The 23068-nt window shown below is 46.4% G+C and overlaps 1 protein-coding gene across 6 annotated transcripts in view; it reads right to left on the bottom strand.

Moving 5' to 3' along the window:
• Positions 1–23068, bottom strand: part of STK11 (serine/threonine kinase 11) — a 107006-nt gene that overhangs the window by 27503 nt on the left and 56435 nt on the right. For 3 of the 6 annotated variants that reach the window (XM_034422669.3, XM_087874133.1, XM_087874181.1), the window contains 3 exons: positions 16917–16974; positions 13316–13515; positions 7003–8948 (listed from right to left, as the gene is read on the bottom strand). In XM_034422669.3, the coding sequence (XP_034278560.1) occupies positions 8755–8948; positions 13316–13515; positions 16917–16974 (452 nt within the window). In that variant the 3' untranslated portion in view covers positions 7003–8754. Of the gene's footprint in view, positions 1–7002; positions 8949–13315; positions 13516–16916; positions 16975–23068 lie in introns of those variants that run through there. The other 3 variants (XM_087873992.1, XM_034422667.2, XM_034422668.3) reach the window with 1 other exon arrangement.

Genomic DNA, 23068 nt, shown 5'->3' with positions numbered 1-23068 from the left:
ACAATAGAATCACAGAGTTGGAAGGGACCTTGGAGGTCTTCTAGTCCAACCCCCTGCTTAGGCAGGAAATCCTACACTTCAGACAAATGGTTATCCAATCTCTTCTTAAAAACCTCCAGTGTTGGAGCATTCATCAAAGAGCCTCGATGGTGCAGCGGACTAAGTGCTGTTAAGTGCTAGCACTTAGCTGCCAGCTGCCTGCAATTAGTGGGAGTTCAAATCTCACCAGGCTCAAGGCTGACTCAGCCTTCCATCCTTTCGAGGTAGGTAAATTGAGGACCCGGACTGTGGGGGCAATAAACCAGCTTTGTATAGAACAACACCGCTTAGGGGCCCCCGAAAGCCCTAATAAGCAGGTATATACATAAAAGTATGCAGGCTATTGCTATAATGCATTGTAAGCCGCCCTGAGTCTACGGAGAAGGGCGGCATATAAATTGGACTAATAAATAAATAATAAATAAATTCACAACTTCTGGAAGCAAGCTGTTCCACTGATTAATTGAGCTGACAGGAAATTTCTCCTTAGTTCTAAGTTGCTTCTCTCCTAGATTAGTTTCCACCCATTGCTTCTTGTTCTACCCTCAGGTGCTTTGGAGAATAGCTTGACTCCCTCTTCTTTGTGGCAGCCCCTGTGATATTGGAAGACTGTTATCATGTCTCCCCTAGTCCTTCTTTTCATTAAACGAGACATACCCAGTTCCTGCAACCGTTCTTCATATGTTTTAGCCTCCAGTCCCCTAATCATCCTTGCTGTACTCCTTCCAGAGTCTCCACATCTATGGGTGGCATATACATTTACTAAATAAATAATACAGAATAACAGAGTTGGAAGGGACCTTGGAGGTCTTCTAGTCCAGCCCCCTGTTTGAACAGAAGACCCAATGCCATTTCAGACAAATGGCTTCCAATCTCATCTTGAAAACCTCCAGTGATGGAGCCCCCACAAGTTCTGGAGGCAAGCCATCCCGCTGGTTAACAGTGGTTAACTGTGGAACGGTTAAAATTTCCTAACAGTTAACAGTGGTTAACTGTTAGGAAATTTCTCCTTAGTTGTAAGTTGGTTCTCTCTTTGAAAAATTTCCATCTGTTACTTCTTCTCCTGCCCTCAGGTTCTTTGGAGAATAGGTTGACTCCCTGTTTCTCTGTGACAGCCCCTCAAATATTGGAAATCTAACAGGTGAAATAGAGTTATTTCAGGTAAAAAATTAAGGAAAGAGAAGTGGACAGATGCTTCCTACTGCTTTGTGTAAGAATGGACACCCTCCCCACTTCCCACAAAGCAGAATCTGTTTTAAATCCTAGAACGAAGAATAATGAAAATGAAAAATAATAATGTAACCACCATATTTTGCAAATCATGCTTCACGACAAAAGTTCCTAACCTTTTTGGATAAAAATGGGCACAGCTGGCATTTTAGCACACAACGTAGCCTCATCAATTGTGTCATCCCCCCCCCCAAAAAAGACTTATAAAACACTTGCCAGCATACAAATCACCCGTTTTTCTAGATGGCAAACGGTGGAAATTGTTCCCGTCACCCCTGCTAAGACATTTACAAATGACTCCGGCCTTAATATATGCATACGGTGCATTCAGAAAGTATTCTGACCACCTTCACTTTTGTCAATTTTGTTATGCTGCAGCCAGATTCTCCAGTTGTTAAAATTCATGTTTTTCCCTCTCATTAATCTAGACTCAGTACCCCATAATGACATAGTGAAAACAGAATTTTAGAAATGTCTGTAAATTTATGTTTTAAAAACCCTGAAATATCACATTGGGTGTAAGTATTCAGACCCTTCACTCGGTACTTTGTTGAAGGAATTAACAGCCTCAAGTCTTTTGGGGTATGAGGTGACAAATTTGGCACCCCTGGACTTGGGGATTTTATCTGCCATTCTTCCTTGCAAATCCTCTCGAGCTCAGTCAGGTTGCATGGCAACCATCAGTGGGCAGCCATTTTCAGGTCCCTTCAGAGATGTTCAATAGGGTTCAAGTCAGGGCTTGACTGGCTGGGCCACTCTAGAACATTCGCAGTTGCCCCTACCTAATCCACTCCTGTGTTGTCTTGGCTGTGTGTTTAGGATCGTTGTCATATTAGATTTGGCCCAATCTGAGGTCCTGAGGGCTGTGGAACAGGCTCATATCGGGGGGGAAATGCTACCGGTTCAGGCCGGTTCGCTTGAACTGGTAGTAAAAAATGCTACTGGTTCGCCGAACCGCTAGTAAAAAAAATATATAAAAAAGTTCCAACGATCAACTGAGCAACGCACAATCGTTGGAACTTTTTAAAAAAAAATTTTTTTTTTTACTTTTTAAGCATTTTTTTACTACCCGTTCGGGCGAATAGGTAGTAGAAAAATGCTTTAAATTTTTTTTTAAAAAGGCTCAGATGATCGCGCAGCACAGCTGTGATCATCTGAGCCTTTTTTTAATAAACTTTTTTAAAGCATTTTTTTTTACTACCTATCCACTGAACCGGTAGTAAAAAAATGCTTTAAAAAGGCTAAAAAAAAAAAAAAAAGGTTCCCAAGATCACAGCTGTGCCATGCGATCGTCGGAATCTTTTTTTTTACTTTTTTAAAGCATTTTTTACTACCTATTCGCCCGAACCGGTAGTAAAAAATTCTTTTAAAAAGTTTTTAAAAAGGTTCCCAAGATCGCGCGCCACAGCTGATTCCCCCCTCACTGTTTTACTTACCTTCCCAAGCCTCCTTTTGGCGTGTACTGCGCACATTCAGTGCGAACTGCACAGCGCGTGCTAGGCGCGGCCAGCGAACCGGTAGCAAACTGGTTCAGATTTCACCACTGGTTCATATTCCTGTACTTTGCTCCATTTAGCTTTCCCTCGACCCTGACCAATCCCCCCGTCCCTGCTGCTGAAAAACACCCCCACAACCATGATGCTGCCACCATGCTTCACTGTTGGGATGATATTGGGCAGGGGATGAGCGGTGCCTGGTTTCCTCCGGACATAACGTTTAGAATTGAGGCCAAAACAGTTCAATTCTTGGTTTTAATCAGACCAGAGAATCTCGTTCCTCACAATCTGAGAGTCCTTCGGGTGCTTTTCTGCAAACTCCAAGCGGCCTTTCACGTGTTTTGCACTGAGGAGAAGCTTCCGTCTAACCACTCTGACAGAAAGCCCAGATCGGTGGACAGTTGCAGTGATAAATTGTCCTTCTGGAACTCTGTCCCATCTCCACACAGGATCTCTGGAGCGGAATCGGGAGTGACCCATCAGGTTCTCGGTCACCTCTCTTACCAAGCCCTTCTCCCCTGATTGCTCAGCTTGACCAGGCAACCAGCTCTTGGTTGAAGAGTCCTGGTTGGGCCAAAGTTCTTCCATTTGAGAATTATGGAGGCCACTGTGCTCTTAGGAACCTTCAGTGCAGCAGAAATTTTACTGTAGCCTTCCCCAGATCTGTGCCTTGCAATAATCCTGTCTCTGAGCTCTGCAAGCAGTTCCTTTGACCTCATGGCTTTTGCTCTGCTACAGTATGCATTGTCAGCTGTGAGGCCTTCTATAGCAGGGGGTCTCCAACCTTGGCAACTTTAAGCAGCCTGGAGGACTTCAAGTCCCAGAATTCCCCAGCCAGCTTTGCTTCAATACTGGGAGTTGAAGTCCGCCAGGCTTAAAGTTGCCAAGGTTGTAGACCCCTGTTCTATAGAGAGGCATGTGCCTTTCCAAATCATGCCCAATCGTATTTAATTTATCTCAGTTGGACTCCGATCAAGGTGTAGAAACATCTCAGCAACTATCAAGAGAAATGGGAGGCACCAGAGCTAAATTCCCTGTGTTGTTGCAAAGGGTCTGAATACTTATGCCAATGTGATATTTCAGGGTTGGTTTTTTTTTTCTTTTTAATAAATTTATAGACATTTCTAAAATGCTCTTTTCACTTTTGTCATTATTGGGTACTGTGTAGGTTAATGAGGGGGAAAAAAAAGAATTTCAACAACTGTAAAATCAGACTGCAGAACAAAACTGACAGAAGTGAAGGGGGTTTGAATACTTTCTGAATGCACTGTACATATTCCTGAGTAGATGGGCACATGTTTTCAAATAAGATGCTTTTTTTTTTCTTTCCTAAAACTCTTCCAAGATTTTGTGAAGTAGAGTGGTGTTCTAGGCTGGTACTCTGAATCATGCCACTTACCTTTAAGTTTTTATGGAAAGCAACTTTTTAAACATTTATAAAGTCGAAAAAGGAAGAGAACGGTTATAGTTTTAAGATGATGTGAGAACTCAGTCAAGCATGTGGTTTATTTTGACTGATAATCTAGTAGGAGGTGTTAACACAAGTCATAAGACGGTCTTTTTGAGATCTGTTTTAGTCTGATGTTCACTGGGTTAACCTTTCCCCCAAATTTCTGCAACCTCTCTCCAGCTAAACTCCTGGATCTCTCTTGCAGGGCAAGAGGAAACCAATGGCACCATCTATTTTCTTCTAGCAATATTTATCCTTCAAACCAGGGGTCTCCAACCTTGGCAACTTTAAGTCTAGAGGGCTTCAGCTCCCAGAATTCCCCAGCCAGCTTTTCTGGGAGTTGAAGCCCTCTAGGCTTAAAGTTGCCAAGGTTGGAGACCCCTGCTTCAAACCATCTCCATTTTTGTTAAGGGTCTTGGCGGGATGAGAGCTGCTGTGCTCCTTGAGCTCCAAATGATTACCCCGGTGACCAAGTCACAGCTAAGCTACTTTAAAAAAAAAATCACGAAAGGAGAGACATTGGCAGGTTCTGTATTGTTCTAGTAGAGAGCAATACTATTTTGCACTGGTGAAGGACAAGCAGTTTTGGAACTGCTGTTTATTTGATAAAACTCTGCCCCAGTTAAGGAGGGAGGAAGAATGGAGAGAGTTTTGTGGTCCACTGACCTTCACCATTTAATTCTTCTTTCTAAGTCTCTTTTTAAGGCTGTGTGGGCTGGGAGATTTCTGCGCCATGAGAAAAAATGGAGAAGCTGGAAATCTAACAGGTAAAAAAATGGAGCCCTTTGTTCAAACTTTCCTATTAAAAAAAAACGAGGGCTCCGGTTGGGAAGAGAATGTATCTTTCCAAGTAGAAAGCTGTCTCCTACTGCTTTTTGTAAGGGACACTGGAGATCTTCTAGTCCAACCCCTGCCCACTTCCCACACAACAGACCCTGTTTTAAAGTAGTATCATAATTCAGACTGTGTAGGGCAGGGGTGTCGAACTCAAGGCCCGGAGGCCGGATCTGGACCGCGGAGTACTTAGATCTGGCCTGTGGGGCCGCCCTGGAAACAGCGAAGGACCGGCCCGCTATGCTTCTGCATCGGGCTCGGGCTCCTGAGCTCCATTTTTGGCTGCCAAGGCCTCCTGCAACCCTCTGCCAGTGAAAACGCACGCGGCCCTCCCGAGCTCCGTTTTCACTGGCAGAGGGTTGCAGGAGGTCATGGCACAGTGGTGGGTTTCAAATTTTTTTACTACCAGTTCTGTGGGTGTGGCTTGGTGGGCATGGCACGGCTTGGTGGGCGTGGCAGGGGAAGGATACTGCAAAATCCCCATTTCCTCCCAATCAGCTGGGACTCAGGAGGCAGAGAATAGATGGGGACAGGGCCAGTCAGAGGTGGTATTTACCGATTCCCCGAACTACTCAAAATTTCCGCTACTGGTTCTCCAGAACTGGTCAGAACCTGCTGAAACCCACCCCTGCGGCCAAAAACAGAGCTCGGGAGCCCATTTTCACTGGCCACCACAGGTGTCCCCGACAGGAGTGACGTCAAGCTGACCACACCCACCCTGACTCCTCCACCTCAGCCCCCCGCCGAGGTCAAAACACAACCCTGATGCGGTCCTCAATGAAATCGAGTTTGACACCCCTGGTGTAGGAGGACAGACAACCTGGGTTGGAGTCAAGAGAGGAATCAACGTGGAGTCCTTATGTACTCATAAAGGGTCTAGCTTGAACCCCGTTTGAATTCCGTTAACTCTTCTCTAGCACCAATTTTATGTTGAAAGTTGTCAAAACTCTTTATGCATAGGCCTGAGCAATAAAGGACCTTAATTGCAACTTAATGTGTTGGTGTCCTGATTCTTTGCGCCTGACAGATTGCAGACCGTGGCCTGCAAAATTTGCAGCAGCTCATTCAATGGACCAAAGCATTTCAGCTGTTCTCATCCAGTCTTTCTTGGAGGTTAAGAGCTCATCGTTCTTTGATGCTTGGATGAGTGAAATGGGGGTTTCTTTACACTCCTCAGATCTTGTCCTGCCTTTCCTTGATTCTACCCATCAAGGATCTGGTAAAGATTGTAATCTCCCCTTGGCTTCCAGGGACATATACCCTATTCCTTTGATTTCCCTGTCGTATTTTCCCTAGTTGGATCACTTTCGTTTAAATCTGTCCCACTCTGCCTGTGCTCTTATGGAAATGGGATCTTAGGATACCAATGCAGAATTGTCCGGATTAGTACAGTTTAAAAAATGCTCCTGATAACTATCCCAAAGGTGCTGTTTCAAAAGGCAACGGGACTTCGTTTTTCCTTGAAGATGTTTCATTTCTGATTCAAGAAGTTTCTTCAGTTCTGAAAGGAAAAACGAGTCCAGTTGCCTTTTGAAAAAGCACCTTTGGGACAAGGTGACCGAGAATCTCCACAGATATCCCAATAACTAGATGAAGATGCTTTAGGTAGATCGACTTTAGAACGATCTACCGACATCTTTCTACAGTTTAGGATAGAGATTTCTTCCCTTCCAGTAACTGCAGTTTCTTTTTTAAATGGAGAACAAAATGTTTTGGGGTTTAGCCCGTCATTTCTTGTAGCCTCCATTAGGCTGCCAAAAAAAGAAAAAAGAAAAAGTGTGTTTTTAAGTCCTTTGTTACTCAAACTAAGCTTCTGGATAGGGAACAAGGTACTGTCATCTAATATAAAATCCCACCCCTGCTTTCTCTGGGAAGAGTTTGCAAGATAATTGATCTGTACTCAACTGAAAAAGCTTATAAAATGAAAGGCAGGTTTTTTAAAAAAAAAAAAAATTAAGAAAAGAGAAAAGACATTTATTTTGCTCTTCGAAACAAAGCTGACTTTACCAGGTCAGGAAAGGTTGTAAAAAGAATAGCTTTTCTCAAAAAAAAAAAAAAATCCTTAACAAAACAGGGACACAATAGATAAGAGGTGTGTGGTTGTGTAGGTGGGATGGGAGAACTTTTAAGAGCTTGCGTTACCCAGGAGAGACGGCGGAAGAGGCATTCAAGCAAGCAAGAGAGGCTTGCAAAAACCATCTTCCCCGTAATTGCGCATCAAGCCCACTGACTGACAGTTCCCAACCGGCTTTGAACAGAGGCTGTCTGCATAAGCAGAGGATAATAGCAGCGATTAATGCTGCCACAATCATTTGTTGGGCCCACAAAGGGAACCGCACTCGCCTCCCTGCAACAGGCAGGCTGAGGGAGGCAGAAACTGTGCTGCTGCAGCCTTTGTAAGATCCAGAGGCGAGTTGGGGAAACAGGTCTGAAATACAGCCCTTTTAAAAAAATAATAATAATAATAAGTGTCTGCCATAAGATTTAGAGCAGAGGCCTTCAAACTTGGCAGCTTTAAGACTTGTGGACTTCAACTCCCAGAATTCTCCAGCCAGCTATGGAGAATTCTGGGAGTTGAAGTCCACAAGTCTTAAAGTTGCCAAGTTTGAGGACCCCTGATTTGGAGCAATGTTTCTCAACCTTGGCAACTTTAGGATAAGTGGACTTCAACTCCCAGAATTCTTGGAGTTGAAGTCCACCTATCCTAAAGTTGCCAAGGTTGAGAAATACCAGATTAGAATGCAACCCTCAATTCTGAGAGATCCAGAGGGCAACCAGGTTGGGGAAAAGGGTGTTGTGATGCCCCCCTTGGGCAGATAAGGCAATCTAACCATCTTGCCTCTTCCTTGCTTAACTTCTAACATCTTCTGGTGCCCAGTTAAGAAGCAGCAAGGAGGTTGCTCCTGGTGAAACCTGGCCAGCTAGGAACCTGACAAGGCACCCGCCCCAAACTCAGCTTCCTCTAACCAAGCTGGCCAAATGGATGATGTTTGGTCGGTGGCCCACTGGTTGGGAAGGGTACAACCTAGAGTAAAAGAAGGTGGCGTAGGAGGGGAGAAAGAAGCGAGACGGTCGTTGCTGTCCCAGGCCACCTCATTCCCACCCTAATGAAGCCCACCCAACTAACGGAGCTGCTTGGCAGCCCTTTCAAACAGGAGGTTTTAAAGGGCCTCCTTAGAAAACTGAACAACAACAATAACAAAAACCAAAAACCCGTGTAGATTCTGCATTTTCTCCTCGCTGGCTATGCAAGGGGAGCGTTTCTGAGTTTCGGGGTTACTTTACAGCCGCTCTCCCAGTCCTGGGTTCCCACTATGTTGAAACAGGGTTGAAGATTGGTCTTCGCCCTTTGTCAACCATACCAAGGAGGCCGTCGTGCCCTTACCTTTCCTGGAAAAAAGACAGGGGTTGCCGGGCCAAGAGAGTGTGCAGGTAAAAGATGGAAAACGGGGATCAAAGAATGACCAGGCAGATGCAAGGGAATGGTGAGGCATAACTGGGGTTCAGGAAGACTTGGGAGGCCACAACACGTGAGGGAGGCTGCTTTGAAAGAGGATAAACTCCCAGTGTCAAAAGTATCCCTATTAAGCAGGGGGCTGGATGGGCCCCTTCCTGTGCCACCGAAGGCCGTGGTACAGATACCCCATCACAAGAAAACAGCCCAAGGTAGGTAGGCTTGGCCGTGCGCCCCCCACCTCCCACCCCTCAGTTGGAAGAGAAACAAGCCGTCCTGGATTCGTCCTGCTCTTTGTGCTCTCTCGGGGCATCTAAGCTAAGCTTCTCACTCCTTCCTTCCTCCACGCCGGGCAGCTGGTCGCAGTCTCCGAACAGGAATGCAAGCAATCCTTCCTGCTCTGTGCTGTCCTCCTCCTCCTCTCTAAGCCCTGCCTCGCCTTCACCTGGGAAAAGGCAACAGGGGAGCCATCAGCAGGGAAAAGGGAAAAGGAGACAGAGGCAGACTCAACGCTCCTGCTTAAGACAGGGCTGGCTGGGGGGCCCCCCCACATGAGGCACCCCGTTTGTTTTTGCATCCCAGCTTTATTTTTTTCACAAATAACTGGCATATCCAACATACTTTCCTCCTATTTCCCCCCACAACAACCCTGCGGTGAGTTGGGCTGAGTAGTCCAAAGTCACCCAGCCGGCTTTCATGCCTAAAGTAGGGCTAGAACTCACCATGTCCTGGTGATTGGCCCACCCAGCCAGTTTTCATGCCTAAGGCGGGACTAGAACTCACCATCTCCCTGTGACTGGCCCAAAGTCACCCAGCCATTTTCATGCCTAAGGCGGGACTAGAACTCACCATCTCCCTGTGACTGGCCCAAAGTCACCCAGCCATTTTCATGCCTAAGGCGGGACTAGAACTCACCATCTCCCTGTGACTGGCCCAAAGTCACCCAGCCATTTTCATGCCTAAGGCGGGACTAGAACTCACCATCTCCCTGTGACTGGCCCAAAGTCACCCAGCCATTTTCATGCCTAAGGCGGGACTAGAACTCACCATCTCCCTGTGACTGGCCCAAAGTCACCCAGCCATTTTCATGCCTAAGGCGGGACTAGAACTCACCATCTCCCTGTGACTGGCCCAAAGTCACCCAGCCATTTTCATGCCTAAGGCGGGACTAGAACTCACCATCTCCCTGTGACTGGCCCAAAGTCACCCAGCCATTTTCATACTTAAGGCGGGACTAGAACTCACCATCTCCCTGTGACTGGCCCAAAGTCACCCAGCCAGTTTTCATGCCTAAGGCGGGACTAGAACTCACCATCTCCCTGTGACTGGCCCAAAGTCACCCAGCCATTTTCATGCCTAAGGCGGGACTAGAACTCACCATCACTGTTGATTTGGCCCACCCAGCCAGTTTTCATACTTAAGGCGGGACTAGAACTCACCATCTCCCGGTGATTGGCCCGAAGTCACCCAGCAGCTTTCAAGCCTAAGGTGGAACTAAAAGCCTCCTGTCTTCTGGTGACTGGCCCGAAATCACCCAGCTAGTTTTTACCTCTAAGGCAGGACTAGAACTCACCATCTCTCGCTTTGTAGCCTGTTGCCTTAACCACTAGGCCAAGTTGGCACTCCTTTCTGGATTTGTGTGTGTTCATATATTATCTGTCTGTGTGTGTGTAATGAGAGGCAGGAAGGGGGGTCTGCATGGAAATCTAAGGGAAGGACATGGTCTTCAGGGCTTTTGACAGAGGGGGGGGGAATTGTTTTTAAAAGCAGGTTTGTAGAGGTGGTGCCCACTCTTGTTGTGAGCAATGCCAAACAATGTATCAGGAGTAAGAAGGTAAGGGTGAAAATGATGAAGGTGTGTACTTGCAAGTCCATGTTCTGCTTAGCCCTTCATCTGTCCCATGGTAGTTAAAAGTGTGTTATGCCAAAGAATGGCAATGGCTGGCTGGGGAATTCTGGGAGTTGAAGTCCACGCATCTTCAAGCTGTGAAGATTGGGAAACACTGGCTTAAAGGATAATCTTTCAAATTATGGGCAGTTTTCTAATACAGCCATGAATATTTTGTTCTTGTGACTTGATCGCCATGATTCTATAATTGGGATTACAATCGTGTTAGACTTTTTTGCAGCTGCTTCACACTGCTGGCTCATGATCTTTAATAACACTCACACAGATCTTTGAACCCGTGACTTTAATGGAGTTAAGCATGGTGAACCCTCCAGGTGTCTCCTTTAACATTAGTAACATCCAAAAGCAGAATCCATAAGACGTTCTGCTTAGCCCTTCATCCATCCTGTGGTAGTTAAAAGTGTGTTACACCAAACGATGGCAATGGCTAGCTGGGGAATTCTGGGAATTGAAGTCCACGCATCTGAAAGTTGCCAAGGTTGGGAAATCTTGATGTAACAGTTGACATTTTTCAGATCCAATATGGTATTATGTCACCCAAAAGGTACTGTAAGTGCATAATTCTGCCCACTGGTTTTTTTTTAAACAAAGACCTGGATTGTTATGAGTATTTTATGTTAAGGTACAGAACGCATATTAGGCACTATCAGACCATTTAAACCACACAACACAGGTGTCAAAACGCATTTTGAAATGCTCAAAGTCAAGTAAGATCTTCTCTTCCTACTCGCACTGCTAATTTCATGTTTAGAGTTCTCCCCCTTCCCTTGCGGGGGGGGGGGGGGAGTTGGGAAGCATTTTCTTCCCAACTCACCCCCCCCCACCACCACTTCTCTCTCTCCCCCCCCCCACAACCCCTCTCAAATAAGAGCTTGGCTTCCATTAGCAATTGTGGCCAGCAACAGAAGCAATTTACAGTGGGATGGAAACGTAACCTTAATGGGAAAATCGAAAATCTCCCGAATGCAGTGCGAACCCAGCTATTTTAGGAGCTTGGCTTCCAAAATAAACTTCAGAAAGGGTGGAGGAAAAAAGAGCTTCCAAAATCCGTGGGGGGAAATAACAAAGAAATAAAGCAACACAAGAATCTTTGCAGCCTCTCTCTAACCTCACGTCCTCCCAAATGGGCGGATATGGCAAATTGGAGAATTCCTCCTGTCTCGTGCAGGCCTGGAGCTGCACACACCAGACACCTCTGAATGAAACCAGGTGGGAGCCCCGTCCAAATCCAACCTGCCCTAGTCATCGCCATCTGAGACAGAATCCAGCAATAATAAGGCCTGTCACCTGAAGGCTGCCTAAGCTAAAATCCTTTCAACCGAGGGAGGGCGGTTTCTCCTCTGTCTGCGCTTCCAGCCTGACTTTCCTAACGCCCAACCAAATCTATCTTCCTGTTGACTTAGGCATTACCAGATAGTCCCTCCTTCTGCGGAGAAAGGCTTCTGCATAAACAGACCCCAAGTTCAAGGCAAAAAAAAAAGCACCATCAATTCAGACTGGATTGCCGGAGCGTTCGACGCCAAGGTCTCGAGCGAACGAAGGAGCCGGTTAAAATAGGGATCTGGAACCGCTTTTGGTTCTTTCAAAATTCCCAAGCAACGCACCCCTCAGCATCTACGCCAAAGGGACAGAGATATAAAGGAACTCATTCTTACCCCTGTGCATTTTTTTTAAAGGGGGGGGCGCTTCCTTTTCTTGCCATCCTGTTGAAAAGAGGGAAAGGACACGCAGAGGAGGGCCCGATCCAGAAGTGGCTTCCTCTGATTTCTTCTGGCCACCCCAGCCCCCTTATATCCTAAATGGACAGCTGGGTTCCCCAAACGCCAAGATGACTATCTCTGCAGCTGTAAGCAAGCCCTCCTGGCTGATTTTGAGAGAAAGCCACAGGTAGCCCTCGACTTACAACAGTTCGTTTAGTGACGGTTCAAAATTACAACGGCATTGAAAAAATGTGACCCAGGACCGTTTTTCACAGATGCAACCTTTGCAGCATCCCCATGATCACGTGATCGAAATTCAGATTCTTGGCAACTGGTTCATACTTATGACCGTTGGCTGTGACCCGGGGTCATGTGATCCCCTTTTGCGACCTTCTGACGAGCAAAGTCAATGGGGAAACCGCATTCGCTTAACAATCCTGTTAGTAACTTATCAACTGCAGTAATTCACTTAACAACTGTGGCAGGAAAAGTCATAAAACGGAGCAAAACCCATTTAACAATGTCTCGCTTAACAACAGAAATTTTGGACTCAATTGTGGTGGTAAGTCGAGGACTACCTGTATAAGGACTGCTTGACTTATGACAACTGGGACCAGAATTTCCATTGCTGTGCAAAACAGTTAAGTGAGCCAGACCCTCTTACAGCCTCTTTTTGCCACGGTCCTTAAGCGAGTCATTCTGGTTCTTAAGTGACTCATGTGGTCATTAGCTGAATCCCGCTTCCCACAATGACTTTGCTTGTCGGAAGTAAGCAGGGAAGGTCCCGACTGGCTGTCACATGACCTAGGATGTCATGTGCAGCTGTTGTAAATACATGCTGGTGGCTAAGCACCCGAATTTTGATCATGTGACCATGGAGTTGTTGTGACAGTCCTAATTGCGAGGACTGTTCATAAGTCACTGTTTTCAGTGACCTGGTAACTCTGAACGGTCGCTAAATGAACGGTTGTAAGTCAAGGACTACCTGCACTTAAGGCAGAGACAGATCTACAGCCTCCTTTTTAAAATGGAGCCTGAGCAGGCTGATACAGCTGCACACAAAGTCTCAGGGGAATCCCAAGAAGAACCCATCAGCCCCCAAAAGGCTGCAAAACTAGAGAAATCACCAAGCTCGCTCTGCTCCATTTAGGCTCCTCCGGGCCACCATCCCTGTTCGCTTCCAGCCCCAGCTGCCTTCCTTACCTGGCATGGTGAAGTCCTGAGTGTAAATGATCTCGTCCTCCAGGTAGTCATCCCTTAAGTCGTCGTCCTCCTCCTCGTTGTAACCATGGAGGTCTTCCAAGTAAGGCACCACCGTCATGCTCCTCCACCGATCCTTCGTCTCCGGGCTGGGCGGGATGGCGATGGGAGGCTCACACTGAGGGTGCTTTTTCCGAAACCAGCTAAAGGAAACCAAGGTTTTAGTGCTTTGGGACCAGGGACGTTTCACTGGTTTTCTGCAGGCCAGTGTAATCCTTAACCTTGGCCACTTTACGATGGGGTGGACTTCAACTCCCAGAATTCCCCAGCCGACTGACTTGTGCAAAATGTTCAACGGGCCCCTTGTTTTCTCCAAGTACATTCACAATGGCCTCGCTGGACTTGCGTGAAGGCCTGCCCAAGCTCTGTTGTTGGTTAATGGCAAAAAGAAAGTCATTTTCCCCCCATCTATTCTCAGGGACTGGTCAGTAAGGCTCCGCTGAGAAGTTGAGGTTCACACAGACTGGTTTTCAAGTTGTTGCGTCTCCCCAAGGTAACTGAGCCAGCAGCCTTCACTGTCCACAACAATACAACATCGCACTTCTTGGTGGAACAGATAACACAGAGAGGAATAAATGGCACCCTATTCTCGGTCGTAAATCAAAGACTACCTGTGCTGTGTGAATCCAAACACGTAGGATTCATTCAGCATTCCATTATAAGTAGTCCACAACTTACACCCACAATCAGGACCAGAATTTCAGTTGCCAAGCAAGGCGGTCGTTAAGCGACTTCAGGGGTGAAATGCTCCCAGATCGGTCTGGATCGCCTGGTCCGGTAGCGATCTTGTCCGGTGGTTCGACGATCCGGTAGCAATGGCGGAGCAAAGCTCCACCCACCCACACGGGTGTCATTACTTCCTGGTTTTAACCTTCTGCGCACACGCAGGTTTTGTGCATGCACAGGTCTGCACACGCATGTGACATGTGCACGCGAGCGAAGTGAGTACACGCACGGTGCATGCGCTTTCGAACTGGTAAGGAAGGTAAGTAGATTTCACCCCTGAGCGACTTTGTCCAATTTTATGACTTTTTTTTTTTGCCATGGTTGTTAAGCGAATCACTGAAGCAAATCATGTGGTCATTAAGTGAATCTGGTTTCTCTCTCCCGCCCCCCCACTGATTTTGCTTGTAAGGAAGCCAGCTGGGAAGGTCGCAAATGGCGATCACATGACCCTGGGACGCTGCAACCATCGTAAATACCTGCTGATGGCCACGCACCTGGATTCTGATCATGTGACTGTGGGGATGCAGCAGAGGTTATAAGTGCATGGACCAGTTGCAAGTCACTTTTATCAGTGCCTGTCACTTCCACTTTCTTCACCGTTCCTACGGGACGGCTATGGTCCACTGTGGACCCCCATATCAGCTGAAATATCTGCGCTCACCCTGGAGCTCCAAAGTTCGCGTGATTCCACCGTGACGCTGACCACGCCCTCCCCGCACTTCCAACAGTCACTAAATGAATGGTTGTAAGTAGAGGACTACTGCACCTGTATGAGTCAAGCAGTTATTTCATCTCTGATGTTAACAAAGCAAATGGGCTCATCGAAGTTAAAATTTGTCCCAGCTCAGCATTTGAAAACCAGCCACTGTGTCCTGGTTCATTCATACCATAATAGGTTTGTGCAGTGATTCAGGTTTGTGTATAGTAACACTAGTTGGCAACTCCTTAAAGAAGTTGTGGGTTTTTTTCCTGGGATTGTGTGTGGTGCCCAGGGAATGGCTGTTGATTGGTCCCGGAAGACAAACTTGGTTTAAAGAGGGGTCTACAGATGCTACAAGCATGTCTCTGTCCATACCCCTTCGAATCGGAAGCACTGCAGAGAGCTAAGTTATAAAGCAGACTTTACAAACCACAATAGTTAGGCGTGACTGCTAAGCCCAAGTTAAATTTCCTTGCTTCCTGCAATGTGGATACCTGGCCGATTTCCACCTAGGCCAGCTCTACCTACACTAGCAGGCAGCAGCTCCAAGAATTATTTCTATTGTCTTCTCAGTGAGACCTGAAACTCATACCTTCTGAGGACAAAATAAGCATCCACTAGAGAGCTACAATACCCCCTTTACAAAGCACTTCAATTTCAAAAAAGCCAAATCATTAAAAAATAACCCTGAAATTGATTTTTAAACCAATCAATTTTTGTTTTTGTTTTTAAAAAGAGTTCTTAATAGTCATTCTCAACTAATTATACACAGACCGGTCAAAAGGCTAAGATGAGCTGGGCAGTAAGAGTCAAAACACAGGAATTTGTTGCTCTATTTTAAATATTGGTCTTCTGGTTCTACATGTTGGAAGAGTTAAAAATAGGTTTGGATGAAAGTGGAAACCTGCAGAGTGATATTGATTTTGATACTCTAGGCAAAACATTTGCCTGTGGATCTTCGGGGGGAAGACAAGATGACGAGACGGAGGGAAACAGAGAGGAACTAATTGTAATTCAGGACAAGTAAGCACAGACAAACAATAAAGATGGTTAGAAGAAGCAACTTAAACCAGGGGTCTCCAACCTTGGCAACTTTAAGACTTGTGGACTTCAACTCCCAGAGTTCCTCAGCCAGCTTTGCTAGTCTTAAAGTTGCCAAGGTTGGAGACCCCTGGCTTAAACCACATATTTGTTTTTTTTTTCAGAAACACTCCAAATTGTCTGCATTCACAACCTTGGAAGCGTTCCTGAGACTAAGTCGAGGACAGATACAGAAAATCCACTGAATTGGGACCACACAGTTTAATTGGAGCTTCATAAACGATGACAATAAACATCAGTTTGCATATGACACTCATAGTTCTTACTATAAACTTGGCAACTAGCATGTATTTATAAAGGTTGCAGAATCCCGGGGGTCATGGGGTCACTTTCTGCGACCTTCTGACCAGCAAAGTCAATGAGGAAGCCAGATTCACTTAATAACCGGGTTACTAACTTATCAACGGCAGTGATTCTCTTAACATCTGAGGTAAAAAAGGTCGCAAAACTCACTGAGCAACAGAAATGTTGGCCTCAATTATAGTGCTAAGTCAAGGACTATCTGCCAGGAATTGCTTATCAATGTAGGACAGGGGTCTCCAATCTTGGCAACTTTAAGACTTGTGGACTTCAATTCCCAGAGTTCCTCAGCCAGCAAAGCTGGCTGAGGAACTCTGGGAGTTGGAAGTCCACAAGTCTAAAAGTTGCCAAGGTTGGAGAGTGGAGACCCCTGATATAGGAGCTGTATAAACAGATAAACAGCTGTCAGGAGCTGTTTATCAATGTAGCTGTATATGCTTATCGATCAAGAGTGAAAGACCAAACCCTTCAGAGGCTTATCCAAGAAGCAAAATGCAACGGGACATCAATTTTAAAAATAAGACTCGTTTACTAACCGTCAACTGCTTTTGTTTTAATGGAGTGGGAAGGGAAGAGTTGCTTGCATTTTGTTCCCTTCCCCAAAGTGGCAAATGAACAGAGACATGACACACAGAGCTTCACAACATCAAACAGAAGAATTGGGGAGAGAGGGGGGGAAAGAGGGGAAAAAGAAAAACCACATAAATGAGCACTCACTTGTGGTGCCTTATCTGTTGTATTGAAAACCTCTTGGCTGGGTCGTATTCAAGCATTCCTGGAAAGGAAGAAAAACAGAGTGGGAACTGGATTCAGCTGGAAACCGAGGCACGAACAACTGGTAAAGGGGGGGGGGCTCAAAGTCCTCCTCTTCCCTCCTCCACAAGGAACATGAAAGAGTGGCTAAGTTTGGAATTCTGGGAGGCATAGTTGGAACATATCTGATGGGTACCATTATTGGGGAGGGCGGCTCAATATACAGGAGCATCATCCAACAGGAATGAGCTTAAAAAGGGTTCCAAGACCATTTCAAAACTTTTGGGTGGGGGGAAGAAGAGATAATGACATATGCTTCAAGAACCTTAGCTGTCCCCCCCCCCCCAAACACAACTCTTTCTTTTAAAAAGCACCTGCTGGACCCAACCAGTCTGCCCAGGGGCTGTTTCTTCAACAAGTGGTATTTGGTGGTACATTGCTCCTGAATATGGGGGCTCTCCTCGGATGAGGAATCACCAACAGACTAGGGGTGACATGACAGCGGTCTTCCGATATTTGAGGGGCTGCCACGAAGAAGAGGGGGGTCAACCTATTTTCCAAAGCACCAGAAAGCAGGACAAGAAAGAATGGATGGAAATTAATCAAGGAGAGAAGCAACCTAGAACTATGGAGAAATTTCCTGACAGTTAGAACAATTAACCAGTGGAACAGCTTGCCTCCAGAAGTTGTGGGTGCTCCATCACTGGAGGCTTTTAAGAAGAGATTGGATAGCCATTTGTCTGAAATGGTATAGGGTTTCCTGCCTGAGGATGGGGTTGGACTAGAAGACCTCCAAGGTCTCTTCCAACTTTGTTAATCTGTTATTCTGAGTCCACTTAATCCCTTGACCAAGCCATCTGAGCCAACGACTATCACTCAGCCATTAAACTGCTTATGTTGGTTCTTGACCACCCTGACAAAGAATGAAATGCCTCTTCTGAGTTTTCAAGATTCTGGAGGTACGCAGAGAGGGGATGAAGCCAGCTGGGGCACTTGGCAGACCTGGGTTAATTAAAATACCGCTGCTTTAAACTTGCCTTGCAGAACCAAGAAAAGAAGAAAATATGCTTTTCTCCCCCAGCAGGCCCAAAGTGGTTCAGAGGGCCAGCTAGTAAATGCCTCCTCATTCCATTAGCTCCCTTCTTTTCTATTTTTTTCCTGCAGCACTTCAACTGTTTGCAAAAGAGTGGGTGGTGATGGGGACAAAATAAACAAGTGGCTTAAGTGCTGTGCGAGGCCACCATTGGCTCTTAGCTGTCACAAGCTTTCTGTCCAGGAAGCCATGCATTCTTGCTCAGTAAGGAAGGTGCTTATCTTGTGGAAAACGTCCATGCTTGATTGCTTCAGTTTCCTAACTCACTAGAGGCAAATGCATTTTTGAGTCTGATGAACACGCTGTGTGTTCGCACTAAATTCTCCCTGAGGGCCATGCTGCCTGCGGGGTATTGAGAGCAGAAGTCCATACATCTGAATAGAAGCTAAGCCTCTTTGGGGTCCCCAGCAAAGATTTCTGATTGCTTTTTAAAGGAGAGAAGTTGCTGAGACCTTAGAACTGTGATGGCGAACCTATGGCACGGGTGCCATCTTTCCGGGCACGCGAGCTGTTGCGTGCGCCCCAGCTGGTGTTTGGGCCTCCAGTGCGAATGCGCACAATTCAGGGGACCCAGCCGGTCTTCGGAGCTCTCCTGTGCATGTGCATGTTTGCCCATGTGCGCAAAAGTACTTGTGCGCAGCGCGTGCATGCATAGATGGTGTTGGTGTGTGCATTGCGTGTGCGCAAATCACGTGCACGCACAGATGGTGTGATTGCACGTGCAGCACACAGGGAGGAGCTGCACATTAGCGCTGATAGCACACGCGTGCGCAAAGCGTGTGAAGCACCGTACCTGTTCGGCACTCGGTGAGTAAAAGGTTTGCCACCACTGCCCTAAAAAGAGTGCAGAGAAGAACAGCAGCAATAATAATAAGGGGTGTGGAGGCTAAATCGTACCGTGAATAGCTAAGGGAACTAGGTAGGTATGTTTAGCCTAAAGAAGAGAAGGTGTAGGGGTGACAGGATAGCTGTCTTCTAGTACTGTCACAGTTTGTTTATTAACTAATTAATTAATTATTAGATTTATATATCGTCCTACTCCCAAGGGACTCAGGGCGGTGAACAGCCAAGAGATAAAACACACAGAATTACAAAATTTAAAAATAGTATAAAAACCTAATTAAATAAATTTGGCCCAGAACAGATTAAAACAACCCTAAAATTTTAGACAAATTTAAAATTTATAATTAAAAAGGGAGGTTAGGCCAGGCCAGCCTGTTGGAATAAAAAGGTTTTGAGGGACCTTTACGCAGAAGGTGCGTAAATCCGGGATCCTCCGTATCTCCGGGGGGAGCTCATTCCAGATAGCAGGTGCCCCCACAGAGAAGGCTCTTAAAGAAAAGACTGACTTATTCTCCAAGCATCCGAAGGCAGGACGAGAAGTAATGGGTGGAAGATGATTAAAGGGAGATCCAACGTAAAATTGAGGAGAAATTTTCTGACAGTGAGAAGAATGAATGAGTGGGAAAATTTGCCTCCTGGAGTGGTGGGCGCGTCATTGCTGGAGGTTTTCAAGAAGAGACGGGACAACTATTTGTCCAGGGTGGAATGAGGACTCCTGTCTTGGGCAGGGAGTTGGAGTAGAAGACTTCCAAGGTTCCTTCCAGCCCTGTGATTCTATGAGAGAAGTTTGAATGACTGCCTGCTGTTACTGATCTCTTAATGCAGGCATCTCCAACCTTGGCAACTTTGAAGACTTGTGGACTTCAACTCCCAGAACTCCTTGGCCAGCAAAGCTGGCTGAGCAAAGCTGGCTGAGGAATTCTGGGAGTTGAAGTCCACAAGTCTTAAAGTCGCCAAGGTTGGAGACCCCTGTCTTAATGAACACAAGCAGCTGCACTATGATCAGTCAGCCGGGTTCAGCCAATCCACTTTTTTCCAATACATCAGATCTACTTGATCTGTTCCTAAGCCTTCAGCAGCAAAGGGTCCTTTCGTCGGTTGATTCTATAACCAAAGATGTCAGGATATGAACCAGAATCCAAAACAAAAACTCTACTACTGAGCCAAGGACTCTCATCTAGAATTACAGGATACTTACCTGATACCTGTTTATCTGCTTAGTTCCCCACTTAGCCTAGTGTTCTTTTCTATATTTAAGTATTTCCCAACGTATCTAAAATCAGGTTGACTCTCTCAGACACACCTCTTCATTTAAAAGCTATTAGTGCTTACTTTGCTTCTCTTCACAGACAGGTTCTGGCCTCTCCTTTCTCGGTTAAATTTTTACTGGCTATGCATAAATGACTTTAAATAGTAACCAGGGAAGCACAATTATGTTTTAGACTGGAAATGTTTTTTTTTTTTTAAAGATGTGCCATCGTTGCAAGGGGTCACCAGGACTTCATCAAAAAAACAACATCCGATTTTCTCCAGGGCAATTAAAGCTTTGAGAAAATATTAGATTTGATCTCTGGCTAGAGAACTGGCCAAATATTTACCACGTAGGGAAGAAAACTGTTGCTAGCTCTTGCTTGTGGCGTCAGAAGCTTCCCACACATCTATTTGGCTGGGGAGAGGACTTTGATCTCCAGCTTTGTTTCCACTCGACACACCTTTCATTATTGCAGTTTGTGCCACCCAAGGGGCTCCGGGTGAGGGGGCGCAATGAGCCTTCCCGAAACCCAGCACAGATGGCTGGATGGTTTGGTTCAGTTCCCTTTGCTCCAGGCCAGGCAAGGGAGAGTCATAGACTGAAAAAAATGTGTTGGGGAGGGGGAGGAGAGAAAAGGTGGGAGGAGGAAGGGGAGAAAAGGAAAAGGAGGAAGAGGGGAGGAAAGGAATATGAGGGGGAGGAGGAGGGAGAAGAAGAGAAAAGGAGGAGGGAGAGAAAAGGAAGAGGAGGGGAGGAGGAGAAAAGGAGGAGGGGGAGGAGAAAAGCTGGGGGGAGGAGGGGGAGAAAAGAGGGAGGAGGAAGGGAGGAGGAGGAAAGGAAAATGAGGGGGGAAGAGGGAGAAGAAGAGAAAAGGAGGAGGGAAGAGGAGGGGGAGAAAAGGAAGAGAAAGGGAGAAGGAGGAAAGGAAAAGGAGGAGGGGAGGAGGAGGAGGAAGAAGAAGAGAAGAAAAAAGGGGAGAGGAGGAGGGGAAGAAAAGGAAGGAGGAGTAGAAGGAAATGAGAAGGAGAGGAGGAGGAAGAAAAAAGAGGAGGAGGAAGAAAGGAAGAGGAGGAAGAGGAGGAAAGGAAAAGGAGGAGGAGCCCTCTGCAACAATTGGAAACTTGCATGCAGTAGCTTGCCAATCCATGCATGCACAATGTTAAGTTCACATAGGTGAACTTAAGTGAAGGCTTCCCTTTCCATTGGCCACCTCTTCCCTTCGGAAGAAAACAAAGAAGTAATCTATCTAGCTCCTTCCTCTCACTAGCAACTCAGCTTCTTAGCTGGTACCACCGCTGAGGCCCAGAAGGGCTGCCTTGAAGGGGCCCTGGCTTGCTTGCTTCTCGTGGCTGTTAGGGCCACCTTCGAGTATGCAGGTCACTACAAGCACACGGAGGAAGAGGCTCCTTCATTGCTGGCTGGGGACTTCTGGGAGTTGAAGTCCACCCATCTTAAAGTTCACAAGGATGAGAAATGCTATTGTAACTGGAAGATGAACCGGGCCTGGAGGGAAAAAGTGACTGAACAGTGTCACTCTCTGTGGCAAGAAGGAAGTGGGCCCAGCCAGGGCATCTTACCCAAGACCCTGACCCCCAACGTGGACTCAACTTTGCCTAAAAGACAAGAAGGCCTCGAAATCTCGGAAGACTTTCACACTTTATTGTCTGACTGCTGCAGGTGGAATTGTACGTGCAAACCGAACCCTATTCCCTAAATGGGGTGCATCAGGCTTCCTTGCTACTCTGTGCAATGGTTAAAGCCTGAGCCACGTTGGAAGTCCGAAACCTCTGCAGAGGAAAAGATGGCCTGCCCCTGGAGGCAATGATTACATGAAGCGGGTGTTTTTTCTCCCACTCCCTTCCGCAGGGCAAGGCCTGAGGGAGATTTGCAGGAATGCTCAGCGTGTCTGGAGGGATCACGAGGGAAGCCGAATTGTGGGTGAACACACCTCAGCTGCTGGACATGAAAATGAAAATGAAAACTGTCCTCTGGATGAAAGGAACGAGAGACATCTACTTGAGGTTTAGTGTTAGCCATTGCAATGGTTTGCCCTGTGACCAAAAGTTGGGATTCTGGAGAAGCAGGATAGAAAGAGTTTCTGAGGCTTTTGGAACTTGAGGGTTGGAGAAGATTCCTTACAATCCCATGCACAGCCAAGAAATAGTCCGTAGAGATTCTCAGTCATCCAGCTCATGGTTGTCCCAAAAGTGATTTTTTTTCAGGAGGCAACTGGACTTCCTTGTTTTTTCTTTTGAAGACATCTCACTTCTCATCCAAGAAGCTTCTTCAGCTCCGACAGGATAGTGGGGAATGGAAGGGTTTATATTCCTTGCAGACAGCTGGTAATTGAGTAGGAATGGATTTCCAGAGGAAAAATTGCAGACTACAAGAACCAGAAGCACCACTCAGGTGACCCTAAGGATACAGATAAGCCTCCAAGGGCTTCAAGGACCCTCTAAAAGGATGCAAAAGACCAGCTGTCTGCAAAGAATACAAATCCTTCCATTCCCCACCATCCAGTCAGAGCTGAAAAAGCTTCCTGGATGAGAAGCAAAACGTCTTCAAAAGAAAAAAACAAGGAAGTCCAGTTGCCTCCTGAAAAAAGTACCTTTGGGGCAGTCAAGAAATAGATATACAGGTAGTCCTCAACTTACAACAGTTTGTTTAGTGACCGTTCAAAGTGACGAAGGCACTGGAAAAAGTGACTTGTGACTGTTGCAAGCATCCCCGTGGGCTCACGGATCAAAATTCAGATACTTGGCAACTGACTTGTATTTACGACGGTTGCAGTGTCATGTGATCGCCTCCTATGACCTTCGGACAAGCAACGTCAATGGGGAAGCCGGATTCACTTCGCAAACCGCGTTACTAACTGAACAACTGCGCTGATTCACTTAACAAGTGCAGCAAGAAAGGCCGTAAAATGGG

The sequence above is a fragment of the Pantherophis guttatus genome, chromosome 1 (genome assembly GCF_059756535.1).
Source record: "Pantherophis guttatus breed Tessera chromosome 1, ASM5975653v1, whole genome shotgun sequence".
NCBI classification, from domain to species: Eukaryota; Metazoa; Chordata; class Lepidosauria; order Squamata; family Colubridae; genus Pantherophis; species Pantherophis guttatus.
Note: the sequence above shows the minus strand (reverse complement) of the source record. Positions and strands in the feature narration are given on the sequence as shown.